At 46.2% G+C, this 14,127-nt stretch overlaps 1 protein-coding gene across 1 annotated transcript in view; it reads left to right on the top strand.

The window, feature by feature from the left end:
* LOC142245878 (dynein axonemal heavy chain 11-like) overlaps positions 1-14,127 on the top strand; it is a 519,159-nt gene that overhangs the window by 165,391 nt on the left and 339,641 nt on the right. The window contains exon 35 of the mRNA XM_075318873.1: positions 13,864-14,068. Within this exon, the coding sequence (XP_075174988.1) occupies positions 13,864-14,068 (205 nt within the window). The remainder of the gene's footprint in view (positions 1-13,863; positions 14,069-14,127) is intronic.

Genomic DNA, 14,127 nt, shown 5'->3' with positions numbered 1-14,127 from the left:
TATTAACTCTATTAACATAAACAGAAAGAGGCTAACCTCTTTAAATCCGCAGCAGATCAATTTATGCTGCAGACTTTTATCACTGATTTCCACCCTTTTCAATTCATAAGGTAAATCTTGCAACAAAGCCTAAGACAAGTGTGCATAGAGCTCATAAGGATTTTGCCACAGATTTGATGCAGATTATTTTCTGCTCACTTCCTCTCACGTGGATATAGCATATAAGATATTACCTGATTGTAATTACATGAAAAGCAAACTGTACACTTTGGGCCTGATTCATTATTGTATTTGCACTTATTTGTCTATTTTTTTGTACTTTTTTGCCTGCTTTTCATTTGTGCCTTATTCTCTTTTTAACTTGCACGTGTTTTAAATTCTATTTTCTATGTGTTTGCCTGTTGATTTTTTATGTTTGCCATTGGGGTTTTCAGATACTTTCGGCTGATTTATGAATTGCGACTTTTTAAAAAGTTGCAAAATTTTTGCAATGGTTGAAAATGCTGGAAGAGACAGTAAGCGCAAATAGGGTCTTATCCTAAAACATTGTCAGCAATGGTGCTGTAGACTCACCTTCTGTGGTTGTGAGAGTTGGCGTAAACTCGGCTGCAGCAGAACCCACGTGGAGATGCAGTTCAAATTTGGAGAGACAAGAGTTTATAGACCGTGCTGCCGTAGAAAGGAGGATTCATGTAGACAAAATTATTTTATTTGTCGACGCGTTTCAAAGCCTTATGGCTTCTTCTTCAGGACAAGTCATGTACGTGATGTGATTTGTCATCCTGAGGAAGAAGCCATAAGGCTTTGAAACGCGTAGACAAAATAATTTCTTCCACATGGATCCTCTTTTCTATGGCAGCGCGATCTATTAACCCCTTTCTCTCCAAATTTGAACTACATCATTTTTGCAGAAATAAATTGGAGTGATTTTATGTACGTCTGAAGTTTTTGCAAAATTGTTGTAATATTTTAGCAGAACATGCAATTTTTTTGCCCTAAAAAGTCACAAAAATGGTTAAAGACAAAAATAAAGAACATTTTTTTTATTTTGCACAAATGCACTGGAGCGATTTTATGTACATCTGATATTTTAGCAAAAATCTTGCAAATTTTAGCAGAATATTTTTTATTTTGCACATAATTCATCAACCGTGCGCTTCATTTTGAAGAAATTGACGCAAAAAACATCAACGATTGCAGGACAATAAAAGAAAAATGACTTAAAAAAAACCCCTGCAAATGATGAATCGGATTTAAAATGTATATTCTTGACGGAGAAAACATAATCCGTCTCACTTTGCTGTGTTTTTGTATATACACTTTTTTCAAGTAGTTAGGAGGCGGTTCTCAGGTAGTTTACACATAATTTGTGTTTATGGTCTTGTTTCGTTTATACCCTAAAGAGAATGGGGAGAAATACCTTCAAGGTTGATGAGAACGGCAATTGACAGAGCTTCGGCTATTTTAAGTCCCTGTTGTCCATTTAAATTTTAATGTTTCTATCATTTGTTCCTCAGTGCGAATTAACAACCTCACTAGTATGTTGGCTTCCCGATCTGAAGTCAAGACTTAAAATTAATTCAATAGCCCAGATTTACAGCGATTCTATATTTCACAAGGCAGAATCAATAATGTGACTGAAGGGAAGAAGATAAAAATTTATGGTATCTTGCAATTTAATGGTTGAAAAGATGCAATTGAAGAGATCATAAATTGTGAAGGAGTTTATGCTTCGTTGCTCCTGATTCAGTGCTTGCTGTTAGGACCTGATTTGTGACTATTCACGAGGTGTGATTAATGATGTGATCGATTCTTGCTTCAGTGCAGTAAAGCAGTTGTAATGCTCTTCATTAGAATAAATAAAATAAATTGACTGAAGCTTTATAAAAACTGTGTAACATTTAAAATCTAAAATGTCAATTTTTTTTCTTGTTACAATTTAGCTTCCTTCAGGCAGCTTCCACCTACGAGCCATCATTCATTGTCATTCTGCGAGGGTATTATAGAAACCCATGTGGGTTGGGGTTAGTTTTATGCAAAGCTTACTGAAGAGGAAACACATAGAGTTAAATGGGTGCTGAAGGGAGTCAGATTAATTCGACATATGGCTGCAAGACATTGTTTCAGCTTATTAACCCTTTGGCTAACCAGTTCTAAAGTTGAGTAATATCCAAAAATGCATTGCAGTATTTCTTGTGTGTGAAAACAAAAGGATAATATATTTATTATTAACTCATTTTGTATCAATACATCCTGCAAATATAAAAAATTCTCAGATTCTGCCCCCCCAGAGTCAATTACCCTAAAGATAACGAGATATCGTTGGGGGTCACGGAATTCGTGATGCACATCCGGCCTCGTTAGCGACGTCGTTGCGTGTGAAACGTACAAACGACCACTAACGATCAAAATTACTCACCTAATCGTTGATCATTGACGCGTCGTTCTAATCCCAAATATCGTTGCTGTTGCAGGACGCAGGCTGTTTGTCGTTCCTGAGGCAGCACACATCGCTACGTGTGACACGCCAGGAACGAGGAACAACACCTTACCTGCGTCCTCCGGCAACGAGGTGGGCGTCACTTTCTTTCAGCTGCTCTCCACCCCTCCGCTTCTATTGGACGGCTGCCGTGTGACGTCTCTGTGACACCACACAAACCGCCCCCTTAGAAAGGAGGCGGTTCGTCGGCCACAGCAACGTCGCTAGGCAGGTAAGTCCGTGTGACGGGTCCTAGCGATGTTGTGCGCCACGAGCAGCGATTTGCCCGTGATGCACAACTGACGGGGGCGGGTGCTTTTACCAGTACATCTTTAGCGATGTCACTGCGTGTAAAGCAGCCTGTAGGCCCCCTTCACACGCCAGTGAAAAACACAGACGATTTTCACTGACGTGATGAAGGTACGTATATCCCTCCGTGCACTGTGATTTTGGCAAACGTGTGCTATTCGTGATAGTACACGAAGATCAGGCACTTATTATACTCATCTGTCCACGCCGTTGCACTCCGTTGTGCTGAAGTCTCCTGCAATGCTGTCTCCAGCCGCTGCTGTCTCCACTCTGTAGCTACTTCTGGATCGGCTGTGCAGTGCGAATGTATGAGCATAATAAGCCGGCCTGGAAGCAAAGACAGCAGCAGCCGGAGACAGCATCGCTGGAGATGGGTGAGATTAAAAAGCTTTTTATTTTATGCAGGTGGTTTTTCTAGTACGTGTTTTATGGATCACACAATAGTGTGGTCCGTGGGACATCAGTGATGCCAGAAAAAAAACGGACTTGTCTCCGTGCGGAGCACAAAGACACGGGTGTACGGTGCACGGAAACTCGTCGTTAGTGAGATATCACTGATGTGTGTGCAGACCCATTGATTTTAATGGGTCTGCATATGTCCGTGATTTTGGTACGTAAAAAAACAGTAACGTACGTACCAGAATCACTGACGTATGAAGGAGGCCTAAGGCTGTGTGCACACGCCACATTTTTTGCCAGGTTTTTTTGCAGATTTTCAGAAATCTGCAAAGAAATGCTGATGACAGCAAAGTCTATGAGAATTCTGAAGTGCTGTGCACACATTTAGGATTATTTCCTTGCAGATTTTGTTGCAGAAAAAATCTGCAGCATGTCAATTCTTTCTGCGTTTATTTTCTGTGCTTTCACCATTGAAAACAATGAAAAAAACACATATTTTTGCTGCCAGAACATGCAGCTTGCAATCAAATCTGTAATATATGCACATAACTTTAGGCTGTGTCCACACAGTGTGTTTTTGATGCAGATTTTGACACAATTCTATCTTTATGCCAGCAAAGTCAATGAAAATTGTGAAGTGCCGCGTGCATGTTGCTTATTTTTCCTTGCAGATTTGGTGCAGAAAATAATCTGCAGCATGTCAATTATTGGTGCGCTTTTTTCCTTTGTTTTTTAGCCCTTCCATGCATTGACTTCATTAAGGAAAATGTAATGCACAAAAATGCATGCGTTTTTTGGTGTGTTTTTCTGCCAGAACGTGCAGATTTGATGCATAAAATTTCTGTACCAAATACTCAACTTGTGCACACAACCTTAGGGTAAGGGTACCGTCACACTTTAGCGACGCTCCAGCGATCCCACCAGCGACTTGACCTGGTCAGGGTCGCTGGTGCGTCGCTCCATGGTCGCTGGTGAGTTGTCAATCAGGCAGATCTCACCAGCAACCAGTGACCAGCCCCCAGCCACCAGCGACGCATGGAAGCGATGCTGCGCTTGGTAACTAAAGTAAATATCAGATAACCAAGCACTTGGTTACCCGATATTTACCTTGGTTACCAGCGCACACCGCTTAGCGCTGGCTCCCTGCACTCCTATCCAGAGTACACATCGGGTTAATAAGCAAACCGCTTTGCTTATTTACCCAATGTGTACTCCGGCTACGTGTGCAGGGAGCCGGCACTGGCAGCCTGAGAGCGGCGGACGCTAGTAACCAAGGTAAATATCGGGTAACCAAGCAAATCACTTCGCTTGGTTACTCGATATTTACCTTGGTTACAGATTACCGCAGGCTGCCAGACGCCGGCTCCCTGCTCCCTGCACATTCAGATCGTTGCTCTCTCGCTGTCACACACAGCGATGTGTGTTTCACAGCGGGAGAGCAACGTCCAAAAAATGAACCAGAGCAGTGTGTAACAAGCAGCGATTTCACAGCAGGCGCCAGATCGCTGCTCAGTGTCACCCACAGCGAGATCGCTAATGAGGTCACTGGTGCGTCACAAAAACCGTGACTCAGCAGCGATCTCGCTAGCAATCTCGCTATGTGAGAAGTACCCTTTAGTCACATGATGCATCTTTCTAGCAGATTTTTTCATTGCGAATCTACAGCAAAATGTGTGCATGTTACAAACAGATTTTACAACCAACTTTGGTGCAAATTTCATTTTTCTCATTGCAAAAGGTGAAATCTCTGCTGAAGCAAGATTTTAGGCTCATCAGATTTTAAAATCCACAGGTCAATTTGTGGCACCCAGGGGGCAGGGGGTTAACCTTACTCATCGCCGGGCCGGTGATGTCGGTTCCGGGGATGTCACGGGTGGCCCTGCCCGGCTTCGTACCCCAAGATGTCCACAATAAAAGGGGGATAGGAGGTTGGGAGTGATGTTTGTCGTGACGCCACCTGCGGTTCACAGCCAGGGATTAGCCGCCACTGCTGTCGCTGTCTTCCGGGGCGGATGGTAATAGCAGCAAAGATGGTATTGCTCCCCACAGGTGGAGCGGACCCCGGGGGGGATGATGATGGGAGTAGTACTGGGCCGTCGGCAATAACAGGCTCACACAGTCTCTGCGGTTCCAGGCGTTTTTACTCACTGTTATGCCGCTTGCCTGGGAAGTACTGGTCACCCGCTGTGATGGGCCTCGTCGAACTTGGATAAGTTGGGAGAAGCCACCGGTGTTTGGAAAGTGTATTTTCTAAGAGTTTCCCCTCCAGTAGTGAGGAACCCGGGCTGAGTATTCCGCTCCAAGCCTCAGGCCCCGTGAAAGAAGAATAAGGAACCAGGTGATGGTGGTGTTGTGTCGCCAGAACTGATGTCCTGGCTAGACTGACTAAGGATTGTGTAAAGTAGCTCCTACTTCTATCCCAAGTGGATCCCGCTGCCCCAGGTGGCTGTCCTAGTGACCGGGAAGTCCCATGCTTCATGATGGCCAACCCCCTGCCTACCCTAGTCCAGCTCCCCAGTGAGAAGACTCCTAAGCTGTATGTAAAGTGTGAATGTGGAACATCGGTGATTAACTGCCTCCTTTTCCGAGGCGAATACCGCACCTTAACTGCAGTGCAGTACTCTGTGGCAACTGGAGCCTTAGGGGCACCACAAATTTCCATGCAGAAGTTTATTTCAGCATGTGAAAGAGTTTTGCTAAATTCACACCTGTCTAGCTGGTATTGTATTATGCTGCAGATTTCCAGTGTGCTAATCCATGATGAAAATCTGCACCAGTTATGCAACATGTGAACCAACCGACTCTGACCTTTTGTGTACAGGGACATCAGGTACTCTGAGGATCCTTGGGGCGCTAATAATTATCCTAAACTTCTCGGGTCGGTTTTATTATACCTTAAAATGCTGTGTTTGGGTAATCTGATTTAGTATCATTGATGGACCCAGACAACTAACATGGAGGATGCACGACAAGCAGTATTATAATTTATTGAAAAAACAAGTTTTACACTCTGAGGCTTCAGCTCCACTTGCGCATAGCTTCCGATGCAAGAGCATCGGAAGCAATATGCTAATGACCCTCTACTGTGAGTGTGAGCCGAGAGTCATACGATTGTGATCCGATCTTGTGATCACAGTAGTTTCTTCCACTTCTCTGCAGCCTGTCTCTGCGTACATCTCACTGTGGTCGAATGACATGCGAGTGCAGTGCGATGTTTCACACGCACCCATAGACTTGTATGGGTGCGTGTGAGCTGACACTCGCTGCCAAACGCAGCACGCTGTGATTCATTTCTCATGCTGATAAGGCAGATGGACACTGCCCCATAGGGCAGAGTCACACTTGTGTCTCACTTCTGATGCGAGAGTGTGATGCCCTGGCCTATCAGGTCGTCACAGGACATTGTGCAATCTGCCCTTCTGCATGGTGTCCATCTCCTCCTTGGTTAGGGTCCCTGGCCTTTGGTGTTGCTAAGAACAAGCTATTCAAAATCCTAGAAACACTCTGCACAACACCCACCAGACACACCAATGAGTAGCCTGAAGGGAATAGGGCCGCCCACTTGGGGGGTTGGTTAGGGAAGGTCAGGAGTGTGAGGAGTAGTCAGTTGAGTGGTGACTCTCAAGAGGAGAGGTCACACGTTAGTCGGAGGAGGTTAGGAGCTGGGCTCCTCAGTTACTAGGTGGCAGACGTTGGTCTGGGCCAGGTAGGAGCTGGAACCCCGGTCGCAGGGGATCATGTCAAGGGGCATGGAACTGCCGAGCTGGGCAGCCGGCGATGACCTTGAGCCATCTCCGGGCAAGGGCCAGGGCACGGCGGGGTACGTGGACCCTAGGTCGGGAAGTAGTTTCAAGCGTCCTGGTAATTTACCCAACGAGGGCGAAGACTTCATGATTCGTCCTCCACCCGCTCCAAAATCGGGGTACTAGCACAACGAGGGGGATAGGACTTTCCCAATAAATAGTCCAGAAAATTCCAAGCATGAACCCTGAGAGCAAGCTCACTCCGTTAGCCATACAGGTGAGCGGGACCCGACTAGTTCCATACTACAGGGGCCAACCAGTAAAGAAAGTGCCAAGGAAAAGGTCAGAAGCTAACAAGCAACACCATCGGGCACGGGATCCCAGCGTACTCCCTCCCTACTGCAGAGGTGCTAAGAATTCCGGTTTACAAGTTGTCAGTGTCAGCGTTATTGGACTGAGTGAGTATGCAGTGACCCTTTCCTCCCCAACGGTGCTCCCCTCTTACCCTCACCAAGCCCCGGGGCACTCCCCTCTACCCACGGAGGGATTAAACACCTGGCTGCCATTTCATCGCCCCCGGGCGCTCCCAACAGCAGCGGTGGTATTCCACCTTACCACACACCGTGGGTGGCATCACGAACTCTAACCACAAAATCACCTGTAAATACCCTCTTTTATTTCGAGTCCGGAGACCCATCGAGCCACTGCGGATCCGGATCCGAGAAGCAGCCCGGCTGCTGGCACTGGGGCGGTATAAGAGCATTGGAAGTGATATGCTAATTATCCTCGGCTCAGGCACTACTGCGAGTGTGAGCTGAGTGTCATGCGACTGTGATCCAATCCTGCGTTTGGATCATAGCTGCAGAGGAGAGAGCGGAGCTAATCTCCCCATCTCCTTCATTGTCAGCCAGTGCGTATATCGCACTGCACTTGGATAACATCTGAGTGCAGTCCGATGTTACTGTTGCACCCATAGTCTTGTATAGGTGTGAGTGACATGGCTCTCGCAGACCATCTCAGCATGCTGCGATTTGTTCCTCAGTCCATTTAGGATCTCACAGATCTTAGCTGTAGCATTGTCTTAAATGGGGCAAAGGGGTACTTTGCACGCTGCGACATCGCAAGCCAATGCTGCGATGCCGAGCGCGATAGTACCCGCCCACGTCGCAGCAGCGATATCCTTGTGATAGCTGCCGTAGCGAACATTATCGCTACGGCAGCTTCACATGGACTCACCTGTCCTGCGACCATCGCTCTGGCCAGCGACCCGCCTCCTTGTTAAGGGGGCGGGTCGTGCGGCGTCATAGCGACGTCACACGGCAGGCGGCCAATCGGAGCGGAGGGGTGGAGATGAGTGGGATGTAAACATCCCGCCCACCTCCTTCCTTCCGCATATCCTACGGAAGCCGCAGTGACGCCGGTAGGAGATGTTCCTCGCTCCTGCGGCTTCACACACAGCGATGTGTGCTGCCACAGGAGCGAGGAACAACATCGGACTGTCGCGTCAGCGTAATTATGGATTACGCCGACGCTGCACCGATGATACGATTACGACGCTTTTGCGCTCGTTAATCGTATCATCTAGGCTTTACACACTACGATGTCGCATGCGATGCCGGATGTGCATCATTTTCAATTTGACCCCACCGACATCGCACCTGCGATGTCGTAGTGTGCAAAGCCCGCCAAAGTGCAATGCGAGATTTTCCCACATTGCACTCGTGCAAGTCATATGCAAGTGTGACTCTACCCACAGTTTTACGATGGTGTGAATGCAATCTGATGTTTTATCGTACTGCACTTGGCTTTGTTAATTGCAAGTGGAACCGAGTCCTGAAAATCCATATGACTAGATATGATTTGCTGCTCTTTCCAGAAACATTTTGCGTATATATTCTGTGTATATGAAGTAACCTAGAGTTTTTCATTGCAATTATTTTTTTAGGCAGGGGTTGATTTCAAGATTGTCGCAAAAACAGGATTACAAAAGAGGGTTGCCATTTTTTTTTACAGTTTTGGGGGTCTTTCTTGGTAGAAAAGGGTAAAGACAAAACCCACATAATTCGGTAATTGGTTATTTTGCCTCCTGGATAAATATTTCACATGTTGTTAGCTAAGCAAAGATCCAAATATGTTTGGCCCATTGTATGGAAATGTAGTCTGCATTGCATGAGCGACACAATCAGATCTGTATTGATCACTCACATGCACTCCTAATGCTAGCAGCAGGTATTTTGCACCTGAGAAGTTTTGAGATGGAACTGTCGCGGGCGGAGGGGTTGGGAACGCCGCTCGTCTGGAATCGCTGGCGGCTCGGGTCCGGTGCTTCTGCTCCTCGGAGCCGGACCCGGGGCTTTAGCAGCGCCTCCTCGCCCACGAGTGAAAAGGGGAGAGGTTTGTGGTGGGGTGTTTGGGGATGTCGGTCGTGACGCCACCCACGGGTTGTGGTGATGGTGGGCACCACCGCTGCTGGTGACGGGGAATCCCGGGAGCGATGGCGGAGAGCAGCTAAGGTGTCGACCCCTCCGTGGGTAGGGGCTGTTGGTCCCGGGGCCCCGGATGGGGAGTAGGGAGGAAGTATAAGTGCAGGTGCTGAGGCGGAGAGGCAGCGTGGGCGCAGGTGCAACGTTGCGGTGCAGCGCGGTGCCGGATGGCACTGTTGTACTCACTCAGACACAGAAGGACAGAGTCTCTGGTAAACCAAAAGGCTGGATGGATGGGGCCCACAGCCGGCTGCGGTGTTCTCACTCTCCCCGGACGGGTTGATGGTGGCTGTCGTTTTCCTGCACCTGTGTAAGTGTGTTTGACTCCTATGGCTTCCCACAGGTAGTCCGCTCCCCGGCGTGTACGTGTCGGTAAAGCCTGTTTTGCCCGCAGGCGCTGGCCCTTGGATCTCTGGCCCTTGGCGGTGGCATTTATCCGAATGGGTTGGGCTGTTGCCTTCTGACGGGACTTAAGTGGGAATGAACCCCTGAGGTCCAGACCGCAATCAGAGAATTTGACCTTTTCGGCGGCTCCTAGCCTAGTCGGGGTCTGAGTACCCTGGATTGGTGCTTGGCTTCAATCTGCTCCCCGGTTCGGTACCGGCGGGCCACCGCCCGACCCCGGTCCTACGGTTCCGCTGACCTACACCACCTCCTGCAGACAGCCACCACCGTCTGCCGACCTTGCTGATTGTGCCTGGGCTCCAACACAGACACCGACAGTTTTCACTCCTCTCACTTTCACTGCCCAACTCTAACTCTGTCTTTTTCCCGCCTCCAGGTCTGTGAACTCCTCGGTGGGTGGGGTCAACCACCTGGCTCCGCCTCACCTGGCGTGGACATCAAGCCTGGAGGGTGGCAACAAGGATTTTTGGTTGACTGGTGTCACCTACCAGGGGAGGGTGTGTGTGTGTGTGTTGTTAGTGTACTGTGACCCCTGGGGGTCCAGGGCATCACACTCCCCCTTGGTAAAACGCAGACCGTCCGCGGGCTGCCCGTCCGTCACCGGTTTTATTTTCTGAAAAAGATAAATAACAGGGAAAACAAACAACGGTATGCATTTTTGTCAAATCTTCCCTGACGGGAGGCATGTCACTTTAAACGTTGCAAACGGTAATAAAAACATTTTTAATAACAACGGACGGGTCCCAGTTCTTCCGCTTTCCCACCCAAACAACCTAAACCCTGATGCTTCCCCTAAGAAGTGGGCAGCACCCCTTTTCCCCAGTCCGGAAACAGGAACCTGGTTCAGGTCGCCCAAGCGGGAATGGGCACGGTGTCTCGCACCCGGCTGTCATTCAGGGGGCCCCACGTCCAGGGGGACCCTTGACCCCGGAGGATGGCCACCGGTCCCGGTGGTGACCGGACCCCAGCCTGCTCTGCTGCAGGTCCTTCCTCCAACCTGCCTCTCCGGAGGCGGTTAATGGAACTCCAGCCCGTAATTATTTACAAGCCCACCAGTTTGCGGGTAGCCTGCTAGTTCTCGGCCATGTTCATGAGCAGTTTCTCATGTGGAAAAGGGGCTTTTAAGAAAAGAACTTAGGGTCCCAACGGGGGAACAACAGCTCTGCTGCAACGGAGATCCGCTGCCTTTATTTGAGGTCGCCTTCCTCATACTCCTCTAGCTCCACATCCGGACGGGACGGTGGGGGAGGGGACTGGGGCCGCCTCGGGACACTGCGGCTCGCTCTCTCCTTCACATCAAGGGCGAACCAGCCCCTCTCCCCGCAGTGTCGGGTGTACGTCACCAGATCACCCGGTTGCAGGTCATGGCTAGGGTGGCCCGTCGGGAGATGGGAGCTCACATCCCTGCGTGCCACAAAGATTTCAGCCTCCAGGCCCAGCTCATAAATGAACCCGTATCCCCCATAATACAGAAGTGGTGACCATGTTTCTATTATACATTTCCTCTGATTGTTCCACTCCTGGCTTACTGAGGTAAAAAAACCTCACGAAATACTCGATGTGTACACATGTCCAGTAACCATGCTTTAGAAGGGATCCAGCATCAATCCGTTGGGGAAAAAATTGTGCAAGCCCCATTTTCTTGTCCATTTTGAAAAAATTATTTTTGCAGGATCCTTTTTTTAACATGGGAATCTATGGAAAACATATCCCTTAATTGCTTGCTGTTTACCTTCCATTTGAAATTAACCTGTAACCAAAATAACGGACCCTTTACAAATTAATGAAAAACAGATGACTAAATAGCAATCTATTAACGGATCTGTACTCCATAGACTCCAATGGTAAAAAAATGGATCTGGCAGAAATCAGTTATTTAACAACGGGCAAAAAAGTTGTGTTTGCAGAACGTTTTTGCCAACGGATCTCGGCACAATCCGTTCTCACAGGAACTCAGTCTTACTTTAATATCTAACTTTTTTTAATATAGTTTTCACATTAATTTTATTTTGTTTAGATTTTTTTTATTTTATTTATTTTATATTATAGAATTTTGGACAGAATATTATTAATCATAATATTATTATATCCAACACAACTGGTAAGAAGTTCACCAATAAAATTAACAAGTCTGCCTTAAAACCAGAAAAGTTGCCACTTATTTTTTTATTTTTTTTGGCATAGCTGGGATCGGATCCAGTAGAAAAGAGAAGATATAAAACTTTGTATCCTTTATGTCCATTGTTTTACAATTTATCGTCCTCTTTTCTACAAAACTGCCGAATTCATGAACTCATTCTTGTGGCGCGTGCAATTAAGTGTTTGACTGAGCACGCCCTTCTGTCCTTTACTCTTCCTATCGAATACATTGTGTCTATCTATTGTACATCTTTTATCTGATATTCCTTGTCTAAAACACTCAACACATATTAGCTCGTTGCTCAGTTTATTAGGAATTGATCATGCGTTCATGCCTTCTTCCATTTCAAGAGTGCTTTTTGGTATTAGGCGCTGTCGTAATCAAGTTGAATGTGATAATGAGAACATGTTCACATTGTTAAAGTAAATGATCCAGCGCACTTAAAGTGAAGACACATTTGAACTACAATTTGTGGTCTTCGCGGCTCAATTGAATAGTCTGGGAGGAATGTTTATGGCATATTAACCCCTTACGTTCCAGCCCTTCGATATGGTTGGCTTCATTGCATACTTGGCTCCATTTTTTGTACCATGCAGAGTATAATTGTTTGGTTACTCTATATGGTAGTCTTATTTGTTTCTATAAGCCATAATCATCAACATTTGAAATAGATCACTCTATGTGTAATGACTCTATATAATATATGCGTTTCCCTTTTTGTATTGAATTACTGAAATAATTAAATTTTTTGAGATGCACTTGTATGTCTGTTATTCTGCCTTTGGCACCTATACCCTCTTTCTCTTCCGTCCTGCTGTCCAGAGCATAGGAGGGCACCATTCATGTACCCAAAAAGAAATTTGGGAGATCTCATCGTCATCTACTATTTTTGATTTGACCTCTTATTATACTACATTTTTGCCCTCCTTCATTAATCTTTTTGCCCTTGCTTTTATTGATGAATTTGATCCTCTTGGCCATTTATAGATACTTACTCTAATTGCATTGCATCTTGTTCTTAATGGTGTTGAGTTGACAACACTGGCTCTGACTTCCATCTATGACTCTATGTGTCATCTGCACTTGTTTTTCAATTTGGCACAATGGAAGAGGGTATGACAAGACAACGATGTGTAATGATTAGGGATGATCAAATACTTCGATTATCCGGCTTCGCGAATACTTTCCGAATACCTCACCACTATTCGACTATTCACGAATATTCGATGCGCAATGTAAGTCTATGGGAAACCCGAATAACAACTATTCAGAACTATTCGGGCTTCCCATAGACTTACATTGCGCATCAAATGGTCGAATAGCGGCGAGGTATTTGGAAAATATTCGCGAAGCCGGATAATCTAAGTATTCGATCATCCCTAGAAATGATGTCTAATAGTAACTCCTTATAACTGGTGTCTTCTTTATGTCATTTTTCTATTACATGATGGAGGTACTTCGGTATTTTTCAAAATGCAACTTTAGTATTAATATATTAGTTCCCTGAAAAACATGGCTATGTTGTAATAACAACTAATGGGCTGCTCAGTGGTTAGCACTATTGCTTTGCAGCACTGAGATCTTGGCTTTCAATCCCGCCAAGGACGACATCTGCAAGGCGTTTGTATGTTCTCCACTTGTTTATCTTGGTTTCCTACAGGTTCTCCGGTTTCCTTCCAAGCACATACTGATAGGAAAACTCAGATTGTGAGCCTAATGGGGACGGTGATGGTAATGTCTCTAAAGGCTGTTGAATTAATGGCGCCATATAAGAGGGTACAATAAATAAATGATCACTTTGTAACCACGCCAGGCAGCAGCTATTGCTGATTGTTCTGAGATGGTAAGAGATGTATAGAGATTAATCATGACTGATTTGTTGCTTCTGTCTTTATGCATCTCCAGACGGTCCTAGTACACACTGCTGAGACCGTACGCCTAAGGTATTTTCTGGATTTACTGCTGGAGAAGGGAAAACCGATAATGCTAGTCGGCAATGCTGGTGTTGGTAAAACAATCTTGGTATCTGATAGAGTATCCAAATTGCCAGAAGAGTACATTGTGGCCAAAGTTCCTTTCAACTACTACACCACATCTGCCATGCTCCAGCGTAAGTAAGATTTTACATCACTGTTTTTATATACATATACATTTATGCTTTAAAGCGCA

This window comes from Anomaloglossus baeobatrachus, chromosome 7, assembly GCF_048569485.1.
Source record: "Anomaloglossus baeobatrachus isolate aAnoBae1 chromosome 7, aAnoBae1.hap1, whole genome shotgun sequence".
NCBI classification, from domain to species: domain Eukaryota; kingdom Metazoa; phylum Chordata; class Amphibia; order Anura; family Aromobatidae; genus Anomaloglossus; species Anomaloglossus baeobatrachus.
This window is presented reverse-complemented; position numbering and strand designations above follow the sequence as displayed.